Genomic DNA, 26,510 nt, shown 5'->3' with positions numbered 1-26,510 from the left:
AGCATTTGAGAATATCAATTAAAATGTATTAGTTATTTGACATCTTTGTCATGGTAGACATTTTAATACAACTCTTGTGTTAAATTATACCTCAAACTATGACAAGATGAAGTTTTCAGAGATGATTTTTACTTAATGGAAATCTGCAATTTTCAGTGCTTAACAAGACGAAGTTTCATTCTACAATTCTTCTTTTCAAAGCTAGGAATGAGTCTTTGTCGTACACTCGTAACCTCAGTCGCGCCGTCTGTCCTCTGGCAGCTCACACCCCAGATAACTCTTTTATGGGGTTTGTGGCAGAGGAGTTGAACGACACTGCCAGACTGAACATCCAAAAGAACAAGGTCAACAACATGGCTGTCGTCTACGGCAAAGAAGTCAGCATGTGGAAGGTAACCATGACACAAAAGGCCCTCGCCCTCCACTCACTGTCTCTCTTAACCCAGTTACAGTGCGTCCAATGGATTAATTACCTTTGACAATTGCTTTTAAATTCATTATCAACTGACTCTGAAGTTACATATTCATCGATTATTTTGACACTGAACTGAAAGAACGATCTCTATTTCTGTATGTATGTGTACTTTCTACATCTCTGTCTATTACTACCTTGGAAGCCAGAACATACGTGGGCTGACTTCAACCCTTTAAAAGCGTTAAACCTTTTACACAGAACTGTGACGCAATACACCGCTTTCCAAAGCCCAAGCCATTTTTAACTCATTTTATAATGGAAACAAAATATCTAAATATACATCCACTGACAAGAGCGCTTGTCCTCATTACGGTTGCAGCTGAACTTGAGCCTAAACCAAACAAGTGAGAAGTCGTTGCATGCTCAACTGTTTTTCCAGAATCTTCTTTGCACAGCCTCAACTTTTTTTATTTAATGCAGTTTGAACGTAAACATTTTAAAGGATAATTTGTCTTGCGTCTCACTTATATCTGGCTTTTTTTTCTTACATACTTGCTGCCTCCATGATTTCATCATGCGCCACTGACATGCCTAGCTTCACGTAAGTAAATTAGCTTATCTTTAACTGAACATGAACCGATGTCTGAAACAAAGATTCCCCCTCATCAATATGAAAATACGACTAATAACCTCTTAAATAATGTAGCAGATAAGAGACAAATACTGTCAGCTATTTCCACAATATGAACAAATCATCAAAATTGAAACAAATGGAATTAAATTCAGACATGATCATCACCACTTGAGTTTTTATGCAGTACATTTTGTGACATTTTGTTTTTTCTAATGCAGAAAGGTATACCTTGGCTCACTAAAGGCTGGGAAGCACTGCTCTAAGAAAATGTTTTCTCCCTCCATATGTTGCTCGGAGACATTTTAAATGAAAAGTGTGGAGTTACATTCAGATGGCATTTATGAATGATTTATGGTTTGAAGAAACAGCTTGAGTAAATCATTCATAACATTACTGAGAATCAGTTTGCAACTTTAACTTTCAGTCATCCATAAAAATGTGTCATGTCCATATAGTCACTAGACAGCCCGCCCGATTGAACTTTTTTTAATTCGAATTTGAAAAAAAAAAATGGACACCCTTTGGGTGTTCTCTGTTTTTATATCTTGATGTCTAATACTGATGGGTGATGGGAGAGTTTAACTCATCCTAGCAGTGAGGGAAAGTTTTAAAACCTAAATACAGTCAATGAATGAAGAACTAACTAGAATAAAAGATATGGACAGAAGTCTTTTGAACAGAGCTTTTAAACAGTCAAGGGTTGGATTATATCGCTAAATTCTCCCCAAAATTTAAATTCTTCACCAAACAAAACATTTGAGACATCTGTGTGCTTCCAACTTTGTAAGAACAAATTCAAGAAAGTCATTTTTTGTCCTACATGCCCACATGTAACAAGCAGGGTCCATAAAGGCGTGGATGAGTTTGGTTCAGAAACACTGTAGACTTTCATTCCAGCCTTATGAGCCGGGCCTACATATGTATCAAACATTAGTGACCTCACAAATCTGTTCAAGGAAGACCAAATTCCATCCAACTATGTTATTCTTCCGTTTTCCAATTTTGCTGTAATTTTCCATTTACCCAACACCATTGTCTGAAGTGTATCGATCAGAGTAAATCCCATTAATGCTAATCCACCACTTTTAGCCATGTTTTGCTAAATGTCATATCCCTTAAAAGGGTAAGGAAACCTTCCTGTCCATCCTGCATCGCCACATGGAAATCCATGGGACGGTGTACTATGAAACACAACGTCCCCCAGAGGTGCCTTCCTTTGTGAGGAACCATGGTCTTCTCCCCCAGCAGGAACTCCAGCAGCTCCTGAGGAAGGCTAAGGTGGAGCCTTTGAAATGAAAATGAATCATTGCTTATGCCTTAAAGATTTATGTTTTCCTCCCTTTTCATTTTTCTTTGAAAGCTGTTCATTGGTTTTGGATTCCCGTATGAGGGCCCCGCCCCTTTAGAGGCCATCGCCAATGGCTGCATCTTTCTGCAGCCCAAGTTTAGCCCTCCTCACAGTTCTCTCAACCATGAGTTCTTCAGAGGGAAGCCCACCTCGAGGGAGGTGTGAACACTTTCTTGCCTCCGAACATAGCCCGTGTCTTGAACAAAATGATTTTCTTTTCACATAAAACATATTACAAACTTGTGTTGTTTTTCCATTGGGAGCACCGAAAGGCAAATTATTTGGTGCTCTTCTTTCAGGTGTCCTCTCAGCATCCCTATGCAGAGCAGTTCATCGGCAAGCCACACGTCATTACCGTTGACTTCAATAACTCGGAAGAGTTTGATGCAGCCATCCGTGACGTCATGAAGATAAAAGTAAGTTTGCAACCCTACCGCTGCTATTTGTATCTTCTACTGTAGATATTGTACTTATATCTTACTGGAGAATATGAGACATTTTGTTCTCTTCATGTTTTAGCCACTTTGAACCCATCACCCCTTGAATTGCGCTCTTCATCGCGGCATTGGATGATGCAGGAAAATGCTTTACTGGTTGCCTTGCTGCTTCCGGCATTGCTAATCACTTGATTGCATCCCTGCATACAAACTTCGGTACAGCACCACATCAGAACTGAGCCTTATTTTGAAGGCTAAAATGTAGCCTCATGTCTAATTTTGCTTCTAAATGTTATGTTTAGATAAATTCCACAAAACCAGAAAAATAACTAACTTGTTAAAGCAGGGGTACAAATCCTAAGGCCTAAATCTTTCAATGAGATAAAATTCCATTTCTCATAGTCAGTCAGAGGAATAATACTCTAATATTTAAAACATTTTTTTTTCATTTACAACACAAAGCTGAAACCCTGCTAAAAAAAATTCTATAGAAATTCTATACAAAATCTATTAAATTCTCTAGAATTTGTACAGAACAACTTGTTCTATAGTACTTTGGCTGTGATTTTCTATAGAATTTCTACAAAACAGAATGTTTTCTATTGAAATTCTATAGGACTTTGGTCCTAAAGTTCTATAGTTCTTAAGAAATTCTTTAGAAATGTTATGTAGAATTTTTTTTTTAGCAGGGAATGTAATTCTGTTTCCATTTTTACATCAGTCAAAATATTTTTTTAATAAAACAGATAGAACGCCTGTCATGAATCAAAAGCAAATATATCAGAAAGGGGATGAGATTACATTTTTAAATATGAACACAATGAACCAAAATAAAGAAGGAAATTCTGTTGTCATACATCATATTTTGAGTGTGGGAAAAAAGCTAACCAAATACGGATTAAGTGAACCCAAACATGGGTTGAATAATAAAAATAATCAAATTAATACATTTAACAAAAGATATCAACAGCGCTTTTAAGTTAGCAATATTTGCATAGTTAACATATCACTACCTGTACTGTACTATGATCACATTCAAAACATGTGAGCAGAAGTAATTTAATTAGGAATAAATAAGTCTAACTATTGACTAAAAAGCATCACTTAAAACACTTTAAACAATGCATTCTGGTGCAAAAACTACTGTAACCACTTTCTTTTTGAAACACACAGTCAAATGAACGCTATAATCTGGTACGAATGCGCTACAGACTAGCTTGCGTGGTCAACTTGCAGTCACCCTGAAGCTACTGCCTATGCACAAAACCCATGAACCAGTCCTCTCTAATAACCAAATATATAACGGAAAAGTACTGGTAATGAATATTTAAGGCACCTACATTTTAGAGGTGAACATATTTATGTTATGATTGATTTTGGGCACTATTTTTAGGCCCTCGACTGCATGGGGACAAGTCCAGGTACAAACTACTGTACATAAGGTGACTGGACCAAACTGTTTTCGAATAGGGCGCATTTGGCACGTAGCAAGCAGCCACCTCGTGTAGTTGCAGTCGAAGGGGCTGATGGTCTGCTTGCTAAGCGGATATCGTGTGGTTTCAGAAAGCACTGTTGGGAGCTTGATGACCACAAATAGCCGGATGCGGCCTGGGGGCAACCTATCAAGTGCTTCCAAGAATTCTATCTTGTATGGGTGGATCAATTAATATGGCAAACTTGTTTCCGTGAAGTTCGACTGTTCTCTCTATGAATACCTACGGGAAATATGTGGCAAAGTATGTAATTGCTTCGTCGGCTCCATCACCTAATTGCTGCGGCTAAAACCTTTGAGAGAACCATAAAAAACAGGTCAAAGGGCTGGATAACCAAATAACTGCCTGAACTTCATTATAACATCTCTGTAAAACTAGAATCTAATTATCTGGAGGGTCATCACTGTGTGTCACTGTGTAGGTTGTCCACTCTGTGACTAATAAAGACTACTCTGTGACCCACAAAATGTGATGGCATCATATGAACTCCAGTAATTTCCGATTTAAAAAAATTACATTTGTTGAATTCATGATGATTTATACAAAGGGCAAACTTTATAGCGCACAGTTAATTGGATTGAACAACCTTCGTAGCTGCATGTCAACAAATATATCCACAAATATATCCAGCACTCATTAAAATGATTATTGATTTCATCCATTTTCTCTCTCTCTTTCTTTCTCTCTCTCTCTCTCTCTCTCGCTCTCTCAGTCTCTCAGTCTCTCGCTCTCTCACTCTCGCCTACAACTTGAATGGAGTCCACCTCTGATAAATTTACTTGAGTGAACATGATTTGGAATGGCAGACATCTGTCCTCACCAGGTCTCACAGTTGATAGTGCATATCAGAGCAGAAATGATGTCTAAGGAATTGTCTTCAGAACAGCAAGACCGGATTGTGTCTAGGCACAAATCTGGGGAAGGATACAAGAGAATTTCAGCAGCAAAACTCTCACTCTAACTGGTCTCAGTTATTCACAAATGGAAGAGGTTTGGAACCACGAGGATCCTTCCGAGATTTCCCATTCAACCAACCACAGTAGCAGGAGAAGAAGGTCCTTGGTCAGAGCGGTGAACAAGAACCTTATGGTTGCAAAGGAAGTGTAGGAGAGGAGTAAGAGAACCATCCAGATGGTCAACCCGTGCTCACACTCTCCACCAATCAGGTGGTAGAGTGGCTAGACGGAAGCCACTTCTCACTAAAAGCCACGTGGCTTCCTGCTTTGTGTTTACCTCAGACATACAGAAACAAACTTGTCAGGTCTGATTAAATCAAACTAGAACTTTTTGGCCAGAATTGCAAGCGTCATATGTGGAGAAGAAGAGGCACTGCTCATCACCTGGCTAACACGAGTCCTGCTGTGAAGCAGGATGGCGGCAACATCATGCCGCGGGCCTGTTTTTCTGCCGGAGGGAATGGCAGACTAGTCTGCATAGGGGATAAGACGACAGCTGCAAAATATGGAGAAATGCTTCAAAAGAAATTGTTCCAGAGTGCTCAGGAATGCAGACTAGGGCATCAAGTCACCTTCCAACACGGCAATGACCCAAGCACACAGCCAAGAAAATAAAGGAGTGGATTCTGGAGCACCCTTGAATGGCCCAGCCAGATCCTGGACATGAATCCAATCGAACATCTCTGGAAAAACATACATACATATATATACATACATACATACATCCAGTGCCCAGAGAAAAACGGTCTGGTATTTAACGCGGTACTTCAGAACTGTGAGGTCAATGTGTTCCAGCGGATCCACTGTGCCGCTATATATACATATATACATACTGTGTCTGGGGGGTGTAATTCTTATTATTTTGCCTTTTCACCACAGACAATGCAAGTGTCCTTCCTTGTCACTTCTGTACTGAGCTTGTGTTATCGGTAAAAAAAAAAAAAAAAAAAAAAAAAAGGAATCAGGAATAAAGACCTCACTATTGATCAATGTGCTCTTGACTGATTTCAATACATGTGCCATCAAAAGCCAGACAGTGAATGACAGGCTTTGACAGCGATGTTAAGAACCTCCCCCATAAGAACTCAGAACCCTGTCACTTTAATCTGTTTTTGACATATTGATGAAGTTGTCACCAAGCATAATGAAATCAGTTTTCAAAGGTGTCCCCTGTGATGTATTACGCCATTGATTTTAATGTGAAGCGCATGGAAAGATATAAGCCTTTTACAATTACCCTAATGAATATGTCAGTGATGATTAACTATTTTGTTCAGTGACAGTAATTACGCTGGCTTGGTTCTGCAGAAAAACAACACATTCTCTGGGCCCAAAGTTCTTTCAGCTGTGCTTCACATCTGTGTTTGCAGGTGGAGCCTTTTCTGCCGTATGAGTACACCTGCGAGGGCATGCTGGAACGAGTCCATGCCTACATTCAGAACCAGGTCGGTCTCTTTACTCAAAAATGACAAGCCCATATCGAACTACTGGCCATAGACAACAATGTGCATCATGTAAATCGAAATGTCAGCGACGGCGTTGCATTTCGAAATGTAGCGGAGAAAAGAAGTCAAAGAAAATCTTATGGAATAGGAGTATGAATATGATATAGGGTATATGTGTATTTGTTTGCAGTAAGATAAAGTATGCTATGTTACGACATAGTAATAAATAATAGCGATGAAATAGCTATGATAATAAAATCATACACTACAAAAATATAATTCATAAAAAGTAGTGACAATTCATATTTTCTTGTCATCCTTTTCCAAACAATATTTTAGTCAAACAAAATAACAGAATAATTACACCAACGATGGGTCAATACAATTGTTTGTTGTTTAACTAACAACACAATTGTGTGGAAGGAGCAAATATGAATTGAAAACAAGACTTTTTGTGCCTCTCTGATCAAAATGAATGACTGTTTAAAAGTGAAATATTTCACATGAAATGACTCTTTCATATTAATAAACAACATCAATGCTCTGCATTATACTGAGAGGAGTTTCTAATATTTCTAGTTGCCGTGTGTAGCTACATAACTGCAGTATTACAAATTGTATGGGCTCCTAGTGCAGTGCAGTTCTACACCACTACAACCCTAACATTTAACATATTTTTGAGAATTATTATTTTAGGGAACGCAAACATTTTCATCATGCTTTTATTGAATCTCCTTGAATTGTGCCAACATTTTGTGTACCTAATACATTGACTATCAATGGATAGATGGAAATGGATCCAATTATATTTAGCTTTTTATGCTGTTGTGAATTTGCATAAAATGTGCATTTCATCATCCAAATAAACATGCCTATATGTTAGTTGTAAAAAAAAAAATGGGCCATCTTTTTGTTTTAAGGATAAGAGAGCTGGAGATTGGAAGACTAGTTATTGCCTGTGGGCGCTGGAGGCGCTTTAATAAATGGCTCTGGAGGCTAGAGGGACATGTCAGAAATTTGTTATTACCGGACTCTTATGAATAGCTCTAGCTGGGGGGAGGGAATCTAATCCAGGCTCTCACAGGATCATAATTCTCCTTTCAATTCTCATTTGTCCGGTGGAATAACTGCATTCATATTATTGTTTGAACGCTTAATCTGTCAAGCACCTTCTGTATCATCACGCTTGTTTTATTATTTCTCCAATAAATTACCGAGATGCTGGTCAATCTGCTCATGTAAATATGCAATTTGTCATCACTCACTTGTGGAGTTTATCCTCCACTGGAAGGTCAATGTGTTCGCACTATAATGCGTACAACGGTTGATCCAAGTTATTTCATCTGCACCTGCAGGACTTTTGTTCTCCTGAAGTTCTGTTTCCTCCATTAAACGCTTCCCGGCTCTGGCAGGGTAGCCTACTTGCTCCTTTCATGCTCCTGCCCAACTCTAGCCTCCTCACGTGGGCCTCCAACATCACCTCCTACCCATCCTGGCCCCCGCTAGGTGCCCTGCAGCTCTTGGCTTCGCTGCAGGGTGAGTCGTGCGTGAAGGCCTGCCAGGACGTTGGGTTAATCTGCGAACCTGCCTTCTTTCGTTTCATCAACATTAAGGAAGCCTTCAATGCGTAAGATGTGTTTTCATTTATGGAACACTCGTTTCTTTTTTTGTTTTTGTTTTTTTGTTTGCTGAATATATGTGGCCGGGTAGCTTTGACATAAAACAAAAAATAGTGCAGCAGTATAGCATATATTCACTAAATTAAGTTAATGATTGGCTCGAATCAATTTTTTTGGCGCAATTGAGGGCAAGATAAAGCCTAAAAGGCCAAAAGTTGGGAAATAAATGTTCCAGAATTTCACCTCATTGGAAAGGTATTTTATTTGCTACATAGTGTGGACTTGAGTGGTGATTTCACATAAAAATCAATTGGAACTTTTTTTTTTTTTTTTTTTTTTTTGCACAATGCCTCATCAGATTGAAAAAAATCCAGAGTCCTCCACCTTTGTCTTTGTCTCCAAGGCTGGAGTTCCAATGTGCGGGGCTGGAGTCAGAGATGAATCACCTCTTTCCTGCCTTCTCAGCAGAACACGCAGAATGTGGCATGCAGCAGGAGCCTTTGCTGTTCAGCTGTGCAGGTGCCAGCGTCAAATACCAGCGTCTTTGCCCCTGTAGAGACTATCGAGATGGTCAGGTGGCACTGTGCAGAGACTGCTTGTGACCGGATGCGCCCGGTCACGTTACCCTCTCCGACTTGGTAGCTTGCGGTCCAAAGTGTTGAGCGGGGCCGTTGTGGAAATCCTTTACAATGTAGCTATTAAAGTAAGTAAAAAATAATGTAAAATAAAATCTCTCAGGGACTTGCATGATTGTACTTTATATCTTGTGGACTTTGAGTGTCAGTCGAAAGGTTTACGTGGTTGCCTGTGGGACCATCCAAGATTTATTAATTGAGGATGCCATGGTGTATCCTGGAGCTCTAATAATTTTCTCAACCAATTCCCATGCAATCGAAAGGGGCGGGGGGTATCATGCTTGAAATTCTTGGTGTTTTGAAATTATGTGAACCCTTTCAGTGATCATAGTGGCTCTTTGTATCAGATGCACCCAAAGCTGTTTTACACCATATGGAGATGTACTATTTTCCATGTTCTGTATTTGGACATAATTATTTTATAAAATTGAAAAAAAGCTATTATTTGTGATCTGAGATCTATTAAAAGACACTTACCTATAGATCTGCCTAAAATGTATTTGGTTCTTGCTTCAACACAAGGAAACAAACTTGTGGTATAGATGTTTATACAAAATAGTTTACATGTAATTCAACATAATGGGGTTAAATTTGTGCTTGTGAATACGCGTTCAAGGAAATATTGCAGATTCAACCCTTGACCTACATCGTTCATTACTCTCTCAATGAAGAGTAGATTTTCTCTGACAGGTGATCTTCAGAATTTGAAGCTGCCATACTGTATCGTGCAAAGATTTTATGCCACTGGTTGATTTGTTGTTTTTCAAATAGTAATGCTTTTTTTTTTTTTTTACAAGTGCTTAGTATATGACGAGGCAGTCCTTCTGTCAAGAGTCAACCTACGTGATCTATGTACGTACATTTGTAGATTAATATTTGAAACACTAAGGAACAAGTATTCAAACCGGCAACACAATAGAACAACTGGTTAGAGCGTTGGCGTCACAGTTCTGAGGACTGGGGTTCAAATCCCAGTCCCACTTGTGTAGAGTTTGCATGTTCTCCCCATGCTTGCGTGGGATTCCTCCGGGCACTCCTGTTTCATCCCCCATCCCCAAAACATGCATTCATTGGAGATTCAAAATTGCCCCGATGTGTGTTTGTGAGCCCAACTGTTTTCTGTCTCCTTGTGCCCTGCGATTGGCTGGCTATCAGTTCAGGGTGTGCCACCCTTCCTGCCCGATGGCAGCTGGGAGAGGCCCCAGGACTCCCGCGACCCATGTGAGTATAAGCGGCTAAGAAAAATGAATGAATGGATGGATGGATATTCAAACACAACAGTCGAGTAACACATGTAGACAAACAATTAACTATATTCACTGGCATATTTTTTATTCTCTGTGAAAAATGAATAATATTGCAGATTGGAGTCAAGTACAGCAGATTAGTGAAGCTCTTCTTCGTTTGTTTACATAGCTTTACCCAGTAGCCAAGTTGTACACACCAGAAGGAGCTGCAATAAATTGATCGTTATGTACAAACTATTATATACTTTATATTGATAAATTATATTGTTAGCAAATCTTTATGTTAAGTACAATATTATGTGCAGTTTTCTCCTCAAAAACATTGCAACATATTTTGTTTTTTTTTGGGAGGGAGAATGGAATGGACGAGTGACATTTGTACAGCATTTGTAAGCTATTGTATTTTGTAGTGGAGTAGAACTGCAATGCAATGATCCTTCAATGGGAACGCCAAGGTAATGAAAAGAGTAGAATGCAGTGATGTTGTACATTACTGCAAACCATTTAATTAGTGAATACTCCAAATTTAGAAAGAAACTAATCATGTGGCGCTTGCACTGAATGTTATTTAAAGGACATATTGAAGCTAATACTGTGAATACAGGCCATTATTCTGTAGTTCTGGGCTTGACAATGAGGCCTGCAGAACAGAATTCTCCCCAAATTATCTCAGTAGTATGGTCATTTTTGGCTGGTTGCTGATGGCAGACTTTGATTTCCAGCCACATCCTTTTAGCTCAGCCACAATGACGTTGAAAACCTGTGCGATTTAATCATCACCCTGCTGACGTCAGCAATAGAACCACAAAAGCACATTAGTATGTGTTAGTGGCTGCTTCAAGCTGGATCGTTTTATTTTCTTGCAAAATTGCAATAATTAAGCATAACAGAAAAAATTAGAGGAGTGTAATGCGCAGCCATGATTTCAAAGATTCAGAATTTGAAGATAAAGTGTTATGGCCTAAGTGAGAAACATGAGAAGGACTTAGGCTGGTGCATTCCTGAAAATTCTGAGGACCTTCAAGGGGGCTGAGTCAGAACCTGCAAAAAACAAGAGGAAATGAAGGAAAGCCGCTCGTGAATCCCTGCTTTTTTGAAAGTACTGCACCCAGTAGCCTGCACGCAGCAAAGCTCTGTGACAGTCTAGTCATGATATTCTTTTCATTTTCTACTTTTGTTCTTGTTTGTACAGATTATATTTTGCAGTCTAATCTCAGATTATGTTTTAGGCCCAAATATACACATCGGCATTGCTGCGTCCTTTACTTCTTTTTGCTAATAATGTTAACCATATTGGTTCTTAAGTAATCATGGACCGGGGTGACAAAAACATGCAGTGAAGTTTCACAATAATAGTTTTACATTCCTCTGTCTACTGAATATTAAATAACTGAGTCTTCATTTCTGCTGCTGATGTCACATCAAGAAATATGGCTGCACATCGATTTCGGAGATCAGTATCCTTTTGAGATTGTGGAACTCAGCTGATAATCAACGTGATGTTTTTTGTTTTTTTGGGCAACAAATGTGCTGCACTACAGAATTTGATTCTCACAAGCTCGACTCTGACTCTGATTCTCTGGAGTGAAAAAAAAGTGCAAAACATACTCCTGTGATGAGATTAAATTTCCATTTCTGCTGCTTCGTAACTTCAATTTTACAGTACTGATACAGGCAAGCCTGAACCTGTTGAGCCTTATGCTTCTATCTTTGGAAAAGAATAACTAAAAGTGCACAGAAAAGACTCGAACTATATGCCTCAATGCAAGTGTCAACGTACTGACTAAATTTGTCCGCTGAAATTTAATGTCCACTGATTAAGTATTGAGTGATATGTCTCGATTAAGGGGATGCAATTATGAATTGCGCACAATGGCTTCAAGTGTCAGTTATCAACTGAGCTGCTGCTGCTTCACTGAATCCCTTCCCACAAGATAAGAGGATTTAAATGAGGCAGACTTGAGAGTCCAAACCCTGAGTCGGAGTTAGCACGCTTGCTCTCTTTTGATGATGGAGTCTCTTTAACCGATAGTGACATCTCACAATATGTCAATTTTCAGTCTCCAGATTCAAGACTGACCAGTATTGACCTTCGTCGGGAGTCTCAGAAATCAAACAAGAAACAGATCTGTTGCACGTGTAAAGCCGAGGGAGTCAACAGAGGCATTCAGACTTTGGTTTTCCTCAGTTTATGGCAGTGCTGAAGAAAATCTCTTTAAAAACATTCCCTCCAGCTGTGCCCCAAGTTAAGTACATTTCTTTTTAGCTACATGGAGCTCATTTCTAATCTTATATTTTTTTACGCTACTTCTTCCGCCTCTTAAATTTTCATGGGAGATCAGGAAAAGTCAAAATTGTATTTTATACATTTCTGAGATTTACACCCTAAGGTTAAATACCAGCCTCTGATAAGCTCTTTTGATTTATTACCATTCTTATGTAAACCGCAAATTAGAAAATTCTCAAAATACTCACCAACAACAACTATAAAAATGTTTTTAAAAATAATGGCTGCTTTTACCACTGTACACAAAAATGTCAGGTTGGACACAACACACAGATTAACAGTAAAAAGTAAGTAAGTTTCTTTCGCTATGTTTGGCTCAATTTTTATGTAATTGTTGTTAAAAAAAAGTTATAAAAATGGAATTTATTCATATTATGTTTTTAATCATCAGTTTTTATTATTGTTGTTTTTACTTGATTCATTCTAAATAAAAAAGCCAAAATATACAGAAAGATATTGGAATAGGATTACAATTAAGAGTTTTAGAAATAAGAATATTATCTAATTATTAAACATGTGCGAGATTCTAATTTACAAATGGACCACCATTATTACAGTATAGTAACATCATATGTCAATATATATAATATACTGTACTGTACTCTATATTTTATATTTGGGATGTGTATTCTCATTTCCCTCCCACAGCCGTGAAAGCATTCAAGGAAGACTCCGGCCAAATGTAGTTTTGCCACCTGATGGGCAGCTCAGAATGGTCCGTACCCCGAGGGCACTTGATTTAACATGTAACATATTTGCCACGAGAGGTGATTTGACCTTTTCAGAACCAGCAAGCACTGCTGTGCTCTATCTGTTGTCTTGCTGTGTTCAAATTCTCTTTTTCCTTGTGATTTCTTTTGGTTGAAGTTGCCCTCGAGTAGTCTATCCGAGTGAGGTCCACATAGATTACTATGGTAGGTATCCACACAGGGCAATATTTGTGAATGTGTGTAACATTTCGAATCATTGAAGTAAGAAATATATTTATACATCCGTCCATTTTCTTAGCCACTTATCCTCACAAGGGTCGTGGGGAGTGCTGGAGCGTATTCCAGCTGTCAGCAGGCAGGAGGCAGGGTACACCCTGACCTGGTTGCCAGCCAATCGCAGGTCACATATAGAGACAAAGAGACGCACTCACAATCACACTTAAGGGCAATGTAGAGTGTCCAATTAATGTTGCATGTTTTTGGGATGTGGGAGGAAACCGGAGTGCCCGAAGAAAACCCACGCAGGCACGGGGAGAACATGCAAACTCCACACAGGTGGGTCTGGGATTGAACCCGGGACCTCAGAACTGTGAGGCCAACACTTTTCAGCTGATCAACCGTGCCACCATATTTATTCATTTATATTTTTTATTTTGTATATGTACAGATTTGTCCAGGGGGAGATTATATCATATCATGATGTGTTGTCATTGAATGAGTCGAAACGGCTTTTGTCCTCTTAGCTTGTCATGAAAGCTCAGACAAAACATGTCAAAATGGGACAAAATGTGTAGCAAATGTGGCAGAATGTGACTATACATGAAAGGAACATGACACCCCCATTCCACTCCGGACTGCCTCTGTTTTGTGACGCCTTAATAGATGCTGTCAGATTTTGTTGCGCTCATCTCATTTTTCAATGGCAGAGAAGGTTTCTCATGCGTATCGTGACGTAGCAACTTTTTTTTGGGGGGACAATTTAAAAATCTGGTCAGGTATCACGTTTGCCTGCCATTTGCGCTGTTTCGCATGCCCTTTTGTCCACAGTGGACTGCAGCAGGGCTGCAGTTGCCGTGGGGAACAATGTGTTGCCTAAGCATGAAATCTTCCACTTCTCACCCCTGATGAGCACCGATATTGCTTGTCGGTTTGTTTTGGCTCATTATCTTGCCGCATGACGAGGGGAACCCCCAATCTGTTTGGTTGCAAATTCCTTTAAATTGGCAGCCAAAGTGTTTTTCTCGACTTCTGAGTTTATTTTTACCGCTGTGTACTGTCATCACCAAATGTTAGTGAGGCTATCGCAGAAGAAGCCACGCACGTCCAAATCGTGACTCCTCACAGATTGGTTCGTTTATTTGGGTCACAAGCAGAAGTTTTGTTTCTCCAAACTTTTACGATTTCCATCACTTTGGTAAGGGTCAACATCATCAGTCTATAAAGCTTTGTCCCAGAATATTTTAGGTATGTTTCAGTTGTGTTTATCAAGTTCCAGCCTGGCCTTACCGTACTATTCTTCTAGCTAATGAGTAGTTTGAGTCTCTCTATGTTTATTCATGGTTCTGATTGACTTCACTCCTACTGCAGGTCGTTGCAGATGTCACTTAGACTTGTTTGTCTTCAGCTACTGATGTTTTCCTTGGCATATGCAATAAATTTTGTTACAAATTATACCAGTGGTTTATTTCTCCATCATGATATCCAAATGATTGTCTTTACTATATTCATTGTTTGTGAAATGGTTGTGATAGATCTTTTCTCAGTTTGGACATGTTTATCTTTCGTCCACTGACGCTGATTAAATTACAATCATTATAAAGTATTGAGATTTTAAAATTGACTGAAGAATAAATGTAAATGTAGCTGGGAAAAAAACAAACAAAACACAGCTTTCGGTCACATGTTCCAATACTTGTGCTTGAAAGAAAATTGGTGATCCAGATGCGAATAGCTTTAAATCAAAGGTGAAATGTTCATCTTTTCTTTATTTATTTTATGTCAAACCCAAATGTTTTAAGTCTGAAGCAAAAATAATCAAATTGGCGAGTGGACATGAATACGTTTTATTGGCTTTGCTTAGCAGTTAAATCACGGACTCATTTGAACTTAAAAGTCCTTTTTCCTATGCAGCCGTAGTTTTCTTCATCCTTGATTGGTCCTGCTCTTGCCCCAGAGGTTCAGTCCAGGTCTGGACCATGATTGGCTCACCCATTATGCAAATACAGAAATGCATAGAGTAACACTAGTGCCCTGCTAGTGTGTGATAAGGCCAACCTTATCTAAAAAAAAAAAAAAAAAGGACTAGGGGCATCACAAGTGGGTACAGTACGAATGCGCATTCAAAACAGAGTAAATATTGAATCACAAGGGTTAATGTCGGCATTTGCAGCTAATCTCAGACACCCACACTCATTAATTTACACACAATAACACATCAGAATTCTGTCGTCGCTGCCATGTCTGTCAGCCCAGATGGTGTTAAAAGCTGTTTCACGGCCATCTTGCTGGAAATTACACCATTAATGCAAACTGTCAGGATTAGCATAGTCACTGAAGCGCCCAAGTGATTTTATCCATCTGTTTTGCACACATGCATTGCATTGAGAATAGATTCAAAGTTTCTTTTTTAGTTTATTCAACAGTTAAACCAATGAACTGTTTCAGTTGAATGATATTCATCATCTGATGAATGTTATTTTAAGGCACTTCACTCACAACCATTCACAGAACCATCCAAATCACCTTGATGACAGTGGAAAAAAAATACTTAAACAGAAGTAAAAGTCACAATAATGATAATTATAATAATAATGGACAAATGGCTCACAGTTCAGAGGACTGGGGTTCAAATCCCTACCCCACCTGTGTGGAGTTTGCATGTTTTCTCCCCGTGCTTCCATGGGTTTTCTCCAGGCACACCGCTTTCCTCCCACATTTCGAAAACATGCATTAATTCCATCCACTCATCCATTTTCTGAGCCACTTATCCTCACAAGGGTCATGGGAGTGCTGGAGCTTATTCCAGCTGACTTCAGGCAGGAGACGGGGTACACATTGAACTATTTGCCAGCCAATCGGGCACATAGAAACAAAAAAACACTTGCACGAATAGTCACAATTTAGGGTCCTTAGTTGTTGCATGTTTTGGGGATGTGGGAGGAAACCGGAGTACCCACAGAAACGGGGAGAGCACGCAAATTCCACACAGGTGAGGTTGGGATTTGATCTCGAAACTGTGAGGCAGTTGCCCATGCCTCAATTACTTTAAATGTGGTGAACTTATCCACGCAATATTATGATTGATTTTATGTGAAGACAAAAATGAGCAGCATTTCGATTCATAACCATTGTCTAACAAAGGTTAAAGGGAAAATATTAACCATACATGCCGCCCTTATAATTGGGATGAATTAAACATCTTGAGTATTTTCACATGAAATTGTTTTGTGACGTGAAAAACTGCATTCAAGACCCAGGAAAGGCTGTCTGAGTAATGAAAATATGCCCACTACACAAGGGTGAAGACAGAGAGGCTCTCCGTCTGCGGCTTATGACTCTTAGAGGTTGATATGGGGAATCCATACTAATCAGCCTTTGACAAATAAGGAAGGCGAAGATGTGACATGATAGAGATGAGCGAGAGCGCCAAATGCCTGATGGACAGTTCATCTGCCCCGCTGACCCTTTCGTCTGAGTGGACTGTCAAGTTGTCATTGAGGTGATTGAGTGTGGAAAAGATTTTCCATGTGGGAGACAAAATTGTTCATCCTTGAGAGGAAATGAAAGGATTGAGTGAAAGAGGATGCAGACAAGCGGATGAATCAGACACCGGGGGTGATTACGAAAAATGAAGAACTGAAGTGGGAGGGAGATGACAGAAAAGAATTAGTCGTACGTATGTGACAGGCTGGGGCTCAGCTTTCGGATGCGTTGACGTGAGCGTCCGCAAACATCAACAGTAAAAAGTTCATTCCTTTCAAATGCCAGAAAAACATGTTTTTGCAGTTCAGCGTTGTCAAAATATTGATGTCAAAGTTCTCGCAGAAATAAGAATATGTTGTTCCGCTTCGAATCAACACGGCGCAACTTCTCATAAGTTATTTAACCTACTGATCGATGGTGCAGGTGCAAAGGCTGCAGATGAGTCAGATGGAAGGTGAATATGGCGGCAATACATAGAAGACGTACATTGTGACCTCTGAACCTCGTCAAATGACACAACAATGTTTTCTGCAAAATTCAGTCAGCTCTCTAAAGGCACCGTTTGCTCTCATGAGGTTGACGTGATTTCAGTCCTGCTTGGATTTTATTTATTTATTTATTTATTTGTCCTGGAGACTATAAGTGGCCTTGCACAAAACACGCATCTGGGTGGTAAATCATTAAGATGCTTAGCCGTGATTAAAGATGCTCTTTATTCCCTGAAATGCCTCAGATGAGCTCTTCTGTGTATTTCCAGCATGCAAAAATCCATGTTTAATAAAAGATTTAACACTTGACTAATCAAATCCCAAGACTTCCTGGCTGTTTCTGTAGATTCCACGATTGATTTAGAGTTGGTGATTTGATAGAACATATTTGTTGGTGTAAGTTTGCCATTTTTAATATCCAAGATGGATATTTGATGTGAATTTACTCTCCTTAAAGTCACTGATGGTGTAGTGGTACACACGCCTGACTGTGGTGCAGGCACTGCGGGATCTATTCCTGCTCAGCGGTGGTGTCGATATGTACCCTGTGACTGACCGGCAACCAGTTCAGAATGTAGTCCACCTTTCTCCCAATGTGAGCTGAGATAGGCTCTGGCGCTCCCGTGGCCCTTGTGAGGATGAGCGGCTTGGACAATGGATGGATTCATTTTCCTTTATTATACCACGTCTGCAGAATAATTATTAATACATCGATTTACTAATCAAAAACGGAAAGAGTTTTGAACTCCTCATCTATTTCTTAATCTAATCGATTTGATGCATGAGGTCTTCTTAATTCAATGACATGGCAACATGTAACCAGTATTTTTTGCTGACGGAAAATACATAAATGACACGTCACTGTCATGTCCTATCTGTAATCTCCTGTGTAATTGCTTTAATTGGTCTCATCTGAGCTGGTTTGATGTCTCCATCTGCAATGACAGACACAGCTGCCACCACACTTTGCTACGCGTCTAAACGTCGTGTAAGCAATTTCCTGTGACACAAAGTGCAGTTGCATCTGGCAGTGGATTGGAGTTGCACCACAGCAGCAAAAACCATTCAAACTCTACAAGAACTGTCTCAAAACGACGACCGAGAATAATATGATAATGCTCTGTTTGGATTGACATGGACTCTTTGGTATCAATTCAGCAATATGTTATTGTTATTGTATGCTTACAATTGTTATAGCTTATTTTAGATTCATTTGAGTGGCATCATGTTCAAATATTTAAATGTCATTACCCAAGCCACTTATCCTCACAAGGGTTGCAGGCAAGCTGGAGCCTATCCCAGCTCGCCTCGGGCGAATGGCGGACTACACCCTGAACTGCTCGCCAGTCAGTCGCAGGGCAGATATCGACACCATCACTGAGCAGGAATCGATCCCACGCTGGCCGCACCAGAGGCAGGCGTGTGTACCACTTCACCATCAGTGACCCCAAGTTAAATGTTATACTGTATTGAAACAAAAAACATGAAACAAACAAGCGTTAAATGCAACTGAATACAGTGAAGCCAGATCATTAGATTTTGTATGCCTAATTTTGTGTTTTATGCGCCAGTATGCTGACTTTCTATCCCTCGCAATTTTCCTGAATTCATACAGGAGTTTCACACAGAGATGAGTGAAATTTTTCAAGCAACTGTTGTCCATCCAGATCATCTCGAGAGTTATGAGCTCCCAACAAAGTCACAAAAGAGGTAAGAACTTGCAAACCTCAACACAAACGATCACGGACTAACTTGTTGCAACGTGCATAAATAAGAACGATACTTTATCCGACAATAATACTACACGTTTACAAAACATGTATCCTGTGATGTAATGTATATCTTTCCTTGTATGTATTTTTGCGTTAAAATTTGGGGCCCAGGTTTGGCGTTGTTTCAATTTCCCTTGAATACAACGAATAGGAAGTTCAATCTCAATTTTTGGGGGTGAAATGAGGTATTGTAGTGTGTCACCGTATTGTGATCGTGACTCATCAGTTCAATAACAAATCTGTGTCAATATGCTTCCTAATGAGCAGCACATTCACTTCACAATTTGCATCCACCACATAATTCTCCAGCTCAACTAAGAAGCACAGACTTTCTTTCTCTCTTAACTGCTCCAGGGCTGTTTTCCCTGCAGCCTCTTTAATCCAAAGGGGGGAATATATTGCTCTCAAATGTAATTATTTTACGTTGCTTCCAGACTATAATGTAATTTTGCATCTTCCAATGATTCCATAAGGCTGAATTCAGTTTTTCCCTCTTCTGCTTCTATATGCACAACAGTCTTTTTCTTCTGCAAATGCGAGGCGAGGGATTTCATAAATCAAATCTGTCTTCTCTATTTTGATTTGATTCCGTAGGGTTCACTTCATGTAGACGCTATTTGATGTGAGGCTTGATAGGAGAACACGGGTGCATTCCATTACCCTTCACACGCGTGTTCATGTGCCAAAGTTCGATGAAAGGGTGCCTAAGATGAATGCGTTATTCTTCATGCTGCTGCACGACAGCCATCACGATCACAATGAGATGCGTTCATTCGTGTTTGTGTCAGGTAAGTATACAAATTGATCAAAGTATTTTGGAAGGATAAACATTGCATTTGACTATGTGGTAACACTACTGTATAATTGATCGTGGAGAATTACATTATTATTTGAATTTAACACAGTTCCTATATGGCATTTAGACACATAATCTATTTTAATCTTACTTTTGTATTACTTTCTTTGTTGCTCCACAATTTTTTTTTTATAGCGTTGCGAAACTTTGGCCTCCTACTGCTGAACTTTTCCTGTCTCTCAGGTGAAATATGTGTGATAAATATTTACTGCACTGGGATAGTTTTGGGAAAAGGGTATCGAATAATTTTTGGATTAAATATCACTCCATAGCCTCCCCCATTGCTGTGGAGAAAGTGTTGCTCCAGGGGCTCAAAGGTCACATAAATTCCGTGAATTTAGCAGTTGATGAATGTACTTTTGTTGTCGTGTCGCTGCATGTGTCAATCACAAACTCGGGTTATTGTCATAATTGACTGAGGACCTCAAGTGGACAGAAAGTGAACTACATACTTTCGTCGCCCTTTGTTGACTTCACTTGAATTTTAGACTGTGATACAAATAATATTGCTCCCTCACCAGCCGAATTCCAAAGAGGGGTTTTTATTTCACTTCAAATTCTTCACCGTCTTACCTAAAATCCCTTCTTCCAAAATCTGATCAAGAAAGCAAAGATGAACCTCATCTCCATTTCAGTTGATGTGCAGATGGCAATTTATTTTCGTTTTTTTCTTCTATTGCTGTTATTCTATTACTGAGTCACCGTTTGTGTTTGCTATTAATACACACGTCTGGCATGATGATTCGATGTTTTTGGTGAAGACGTAAACACGAAATAAACAAACCACGTGTTTGAAAATTCGATGGATCTCGTCTCAGGAGAAGACTACCCAGTGTGTTTACTGCTGGTAATTAGACGTTGTGTACTAAGGAGTCTAAAAAATTGGGTCACAAGCGAGACAGTGGGAACCTGGGTGGTGACATTTTCCAAAGCATTTTCTACCAGCTCTATTGGGTATGTTGTTTTTTTTTTTTTTCATAATGGGAAATAAATGAATTGTTACCATCCCGTAGAAATATGCGTGGAATTGTTGGTTAAAATAACTACAACAACTTAAGAATTTGTCGATTTGAGATATTAAAATGGGAATTCAATGTGAATGTAAAATGGAGCTTGTTTGTATAACTTAGCAAGGATGAAATGTTAAGTTTATAAAAAGTTTGAAAAACGGAGGTTATAAGCCTCAACCCCCGGCCGTCCCGCCAAATGGAATACATTTCAAAAGCCAATGTCGACAAAGTATCTCTTAAGCATTTTTACTTCATCAATCTTGCGTAAAATGTCGTTTTGACGTACGTGGCTTTAAAAAGTAAACCACACAGGTTCATAAAACGCTTTGTCATACAATATTTATGATGCGTATGACGATAATCTTCTTAATTTTGACTGCCAATACAAATGAGTTATGTCTCCAAACACAGTTGTCGCGGCGACGAGTGACAACTGTGGTCACGAGTCGGATAACTTCCGGTCTCTTACCGGAAGCTGGTTTGTTACTGGCACTTGAATTTTATCGCTAACATCAACGAAATCAGTCTTCCAAAACGGTAATAATTCGTTGTTTTTTTAAATCAATTATTTAAAAGAAAAACACTGATTTTACGTATGAGTCACTTGCGTTGCAAATGATTCAGTGTTTAGTAAAAATATATTTTGAACTGAGTTGAATTTAGTGGATTCAGTCGAGTCTCTGGTATAATGACTAAAATAGCAATTATGTCAGGTACCTATTCATTATGTGACTTCTTTTGTTTGTTTTTGTCATTTTATATACTGTACAGTAATTCAGATCAACTTTCATCGGCATCTATTAATTTAAATATAAACGTATAAAGTTGGGGATATTGATTTAGAGAATTTAAAAATCTATAAAATTTAGAGTTGAACATACTTTGAGTAATTTTAGTGTTTCGGTACTACTTTCACAGCTTGCTGAAGTCCAAGATTCACAAAAAGTCTTAAACGACCAATACAGTTCCTGGTTTCATAGCAGTTTCTATTTTAAAAGTCGTCTTGATGTTCATCTAATTTTGACATCACAAGACCTAGACAAAACCAATGAACAGGACCTCTTTGCAATAGTTCAAGAGGGGTTAGTGTCACAGTGTAAAGGCCAACAAAGAAACAAACTGGAGGAGTCACACAGGCTTAGAAGTGAACATTTCTTCGATCAAACATAACATAACCAGCTTATTTTTCATATTCCCCCTTAAAAGATCTTAAATTTTAGTTGTGTTGTAATCGGTCACAAAGGTGGAAAAAGCTTCCAAATGTTTTGTCTTCATTGGATTGAGTAGACTTTTTCTATCCACTCTTTTATATATATGTTTGATGCAGCAGCTTGTTAAAAGGAATTGTTGTTCTGTCACCCCCCCCTTCTTCTGACTTATAACTGTTAGTCTGTTGTGAATGCAGATTGTGTGTTTCGATTTCACGTTACATTTTTTCCACCTGTGTCCGCTTCCACCAGGGCTGCGAGATCTGCTGTGTGACCTCCAGCTGGCTTGAAAGAGGCGGAGTTCACAGTCACCATCTGCTCAGAGTGCTTGTCATTTTACAACACGCAATGAGTCAAAAAAGCATTTCCTCCCCCAGCTGACAGTGCGGGCGACATTGAAATGGATCGGTAACTTGAAACATCTTAAACCTGAACCTCAACATTTCATCGGTGTAAGTCCCACATTTTGATCTTTAGAATATTGTGCAAACTACTGTGGCGACTATTAACCCTGTCGCTAACCTTAACTCAAATCAGGTAGGAACAAGGAACAAATTGTCATTTATTTTTTTTTTTTGTGGTTATTTAGCAGGGACGAACAGAGCTGCAGCCATGGTGCGGGAATACCAGTCTCCTGTTCGGGTCTACAAACATCCATTTGAGTTAATAATGGCAGTGAGTAGTGCCTTCCCTAAATGTTCATAATGAAAGTGAGGTGTCATTTTGCTGTAGGTTCCTAGCGCATTTGGATTTGTTGCAGCCAGTGGTGGGACCTGGGCCTTTTTACTTCTTTTAGTCAGGCTGCATTATGATCATCTATGTATGTATTCCTCGTAGGGAAAAAAATCCCAAACAAATAATTCCCTATTAACATCTGAGCATAACTTCTCAGCTAGCATCGATGAATTAAACAAAAACAAAACAGTCACTACTTAATTGAAATGAGTTAATGATAGTCTGGTTTTATTGACGTCTCATGTGATTCTTTAGTATGTCAAAAGACCTTGAGTTAATTATTTCAGTTTACAGACAGTTATGTAACTTTGCTGATAGTATGGTGGAGTATGGCCATCTGCGACAGTATTTATGTACACAAGCGTTAAATTCCAAATGATTGGCTTGGCTGGATTCAACATGGTATGAATTCAGCTGCCTCTACTGTGTGCAGGTCAAGAGTTGTATGTGAAATAAACAATTTAAAGTGCAGGGGAAATATTTAGTGGAGTCAGAGCAGGTTTTCCTCGCTCTTCTTTTTTCCTTTTGGCTTTTGCTTCTTGCCTGACGTTATACATTAAACCAAGCTTACGCAACACGTCAATGCAGGTGAAAGACCGTGACTTATTTTTTTTGCACTGCAGACACCAGCCTTCACGCTTTCAAGAAAACATCCACAGACGCTTTGTTGGACTCCGTGAAAATCTTCCCTAACAGTAAATAAATCGCCTTAGTCTGAGTGGACTCCATGAAAGGCTTCTCTTAAAATAAATCTCCTTAGTATAAAGGGATAATGAAATAATACTTTCTTGTAGGATTTCCAGATCCTTTGAGGCCAATGTATCGTCTCCCCCTTCAGACACTTTTATTTACTCCCAAGATTTTTCATTAAACCTCCACTCACTTTGCCTTTGCCAGTAAATATTTCTGACAAGTGTCGTACTCACAGTAATACTTTCTTATTTTGACGCATCTTGTTTTTTTTTTTATGAATGAATATCATTGTTAATATTATTATAAGCCTACCACAAAATGTAGTTGACTGCCTAATTAATGCAACTTGGTCGTTGGTTTTCTGTTGCTACGGTGGGTATATGCAATTCCTTAAACAAGTATCATCATATCATATCTTAACATCTGAATTTAAGATCAAATAATTAGTGGTAACTCTCATTTTGTGTTATCGCTAGTGTTGTTTGTAGAATAACTTTTCATCATTCCCTGCTGTGCTTATATAAACTTGGCAGTGTGCTAAAATCATACAATGATGTAATTTTGTGTTAGCAGTCATCAACAAACTAGGCTTCTTTGGTACACAACCATGTCTCAATGTACTTTTACAGGTGTTGATTTGTTGTTCGCAGAGTAAAAGACTTACTGTAGATACTACTACGTACTTTAATTTCTGTCATTCAGGCCTACAACAAGAGATTCCCAAAGTGTCCCCTGATCCCAGTTTTTGTAGACAGCGAGATCATCAGTGAGAGCCAAAGTCAGGATGGCTCCACATTGGTGATCGAGAGGCGCTGCTGGATTGACATTGATGCACCCAAGCTCCTCAAACGGGTATTTTTGCTGTCATGTCCGTCTTACTTTATGAGGGCCCTAAGAAAATCTATTTTGACGCTGTCACTTACGCTACATACAGTAGATGTTGAAAGAATCAATGGACTGCCAAGATGATGTCACCGTTTGAAGCATGTGGGCAAATAAAACAAAATTGACCTATTGATAATCAACACTGGATATAAAAACTATAAACACCCCTTTTCAAATGCTTATTTTTTCAGGCGGGAAGTAAAAATAACTGAAATGCTATTGTTGTACACTTTTGCACCTATTATTATTGCAGTTTATTTTTGCTTTGCTCTCAAAAGTTTTTTTTCTATTGAGTCGAACAGTTTGTAGGCCACATTAAGGTTGGAATATCTTTAGAAATTATTTATTTTAGTCACATTTTTATTGTCATAAAAACCTTGCATTTTTGGACAGGGGTGTGTAAACCTTTTATGGCCATTTTGTTGAAATATCCTTGTGTTGACCATATGAATGTTTTTCTACTCAAAGATTGCTGGGATAGACTACCTGTATTTCATCCAGAAGAACACACTGAACCGCAGAGAGCGGACTCTCCTCATTGAGGTCCAGAATGAAACTTTTTCCACCAGGGTCGTTTCCTGTGAGTGTTGCAGATATACGGTAAGAATCCAATCCTATCCATATTAAGTATATTGTCACCACTGAATCCATTATCGTTCCGGTTCTAATTAATGTTAGTCAAATACCGACTGCACCTCAATTAGTTTGGGGAAACATCACAACAATGTTTACATTTATTTTGCTTTTGTATAACATGACTAGCAGAGGGCAGCTAGAGAATAAGACATTCTGGTCGTGCTTTGCAGGTTCATCCTGAGAATGAAGACTGGACATGTTTTGAACAGACGGCTAGCCTTGATGTTAAATCCTTTTTCGGCTTTGAAGGCATGGCAGAGAAGATAGCGATGAAACAGTATGCTAGTAGCATAGAAAAGGTTTGTATTTTCTTTGATATGACTCCTCTGACCCTAATGATTTAAAGTCTTCATGTTGGGGCAAGAGAAATGTGTTGTTAAATCTTTTGAGCCTGCACTTTCTGGTCTCTGCTACTGTTCAGTGTCCCATTGATCCTAAGCCATGTGTCCTTTCCGCGTGATAGGGTAAAGAAATTATCCAGTTTCACCTCTCGGAACTGGAAAAAGAGGGCATAACGTACATACCCCGTTGGGCTCCACCATCTTCTACCCAAGACATCCCTGATGTCAAAAGTGCGCTGCATGCCTCTGATGTGGACCACCCTACAGAAATGTTGACTCCCTCTCCTGATGGTCAGTGTGACAATAGATACAAAACAGCAACAAGTACCTTATGCCAGTTTTGTTTTACAATTAGTGTCCCCCAAAATACACCCAATTACAAATACTCATGAACATTGGTCAGGCACATAAGTACACATACTAGTGTTCAAGAGAGATATATTTATGAAGTTTGAATTGGGTAAAAAAACAAAATATTAAGAATACCTTGCTGAGTGATTTAGTATGTTTCTGCAGTGTAGTACATCACTACAAATGAGTTCCTGTGGGAGTGTCAAAAGGATAGAAATTATAAAGAAGTGGGAATGAGTACAGTATTTTTTTTTAATTCAATTGATTAATTGTATTACCATCAACAAGAGTTCAAATAGGTGATAAGAGAGGGAAGTGCTGTCGAAAAATAACTTGCAAGATGACTTCACAAATCCTGTGTGTGGTTTCCATTGCAGGACCATCATCAGATCAACATGATGCAAAAGGTAAGTTGAATTCACGTTGGGGGAGGAGAACATGAAAACTATTTATATTTTGTCTAGTTCTGATGAAACTGCTGCTATGTCTTGCATTTTTGCATCAGTTGCAAGCTTCATTCACACTTGGACAATAAATTACACCATTGCACCTTTTGGAGTACAATTTTGTCCATGTGTAACAAATGTGGCCTGGAAAAGGGTAGAAA

The 26,510-nt window shown here is 39.0% G+C and overlaps 2 protein-coding genes across 9 annotated transcripts in view; both read left to right on the top strand.

The window, feature by feature from the left end:
* LOC133515002 (alpha-1,6-mannosylglycoprotein 6-beta-N-acetylglucosaminyltransferase B-like) overlaps positions 1 to 9,464 on the top strand; it is a 51,458-nt gene extending 41,994 nt beyond the window's left edge. The window contains exons 11-18 of the mRNA XM_061847189.1: positions 262 to 392; positions 447 to 455; positions 2,172 to 2,327; positions 2,410 to 2,556; positions 2,697 to 2,813; positions 6,654 to 6,728; positions 8,084 to 8,355; positions 8,751 to 9,464. Coding sequence (XP_061703173.1) covers positions 262 to 392; positions 447 to 455; positions 2,172 to 2,327; positions 2,410 to 2,556; positions 2,697 to 2,813; positions 6,654 to 6,728; positions 8,084 to 8,355; positions 8,751 to 8,949 — 1,106 coding nt within the window. The 3' untranslated portion in view covers positions 8,950 to 9,464. The remainder of the gene's footprint in view (positions 1 to 261; positions 393 to 446; positions 456 to 2,171; positions 2,328 to 2,409; positions 2,557 to 2,696; positions 2,814 to 6,653; positions 6,729 to 8,083; positions 8,356 to 8,750) is intronic.
* Positions 9,465 to 20,873: 11,409 nt separating this feature from the next.
* Positions 20,874 to 26,510, top strand: part of LOC133514537 (SEC14-like protein 1) — a 42,859-nt gene continuing 37,222 nt past the window's right edge. For 7 of the 8 annotated variants that reach the window (XM_061846315.1, XM_061846314.1, XM_061846312.1 and 4 more), the window contains exons 1-8: positions 21,468 to 21,591; positions 22,515 to 22,714; positions 22,852 to 22,937; positions 24,393 to 24,542; positions 25,044 to 25,175; positions 25,382 to 25,510; positions 25,675 to 25,843; positions 26,281 to 26,310. In XM_061846315.1, coding sequence (XP_061702299.1) covers positions 22,875 to 22,937; positions 24,393 to 24,542; positions 25,044 to 25,175; positions 25,382 to 25,510; positions 25,675 to 25,843; positions 26,281 to 26,310 — 673 coding nt within the window. In that variant the 5' untranslated portion in view covers positions 21,468 to 21,591; positions 22,515 to 22,714; positions 22,852 to 22,874. Of the gene's footprint in view, positions 20,999 to 21,467; positions 21,592 to 22,514; positions 22,715 to 22,851; positions 22,938 to 24,392; positions 24,543 to 25,043; positions 25,176 to 25,381; positions 25,511 to 25,674; positions 25,844 to 26,280; positions 26,311 to 26,510 lie in introns of those variants that run through there. The other variant, XM_061846309.1, reaches the window with a different exon arrangement.

Source organism: Syngnathoides biaculeatus, chromosome 16 (assembly GCF_019802595.1).
Source record: "Syngnathoides biaculeatus isolate LvHL_M chromosome 16, ASM1980259v1, whole genome shotgun sequence".
In the NCBI taxonomy this organism is placed as follows: domain Eukaryota; kingdom Metazoa; phylum Chordata; class Actinopteri; order Syngnathiformes; family Syngnathidae; genus Syngnathoides; species Syngnathoides biaculeatus.
Note: the sequence above shows the minus strand (reverse complement) of the source record. Positions and strands in the feature narration are given on the sequence as shown.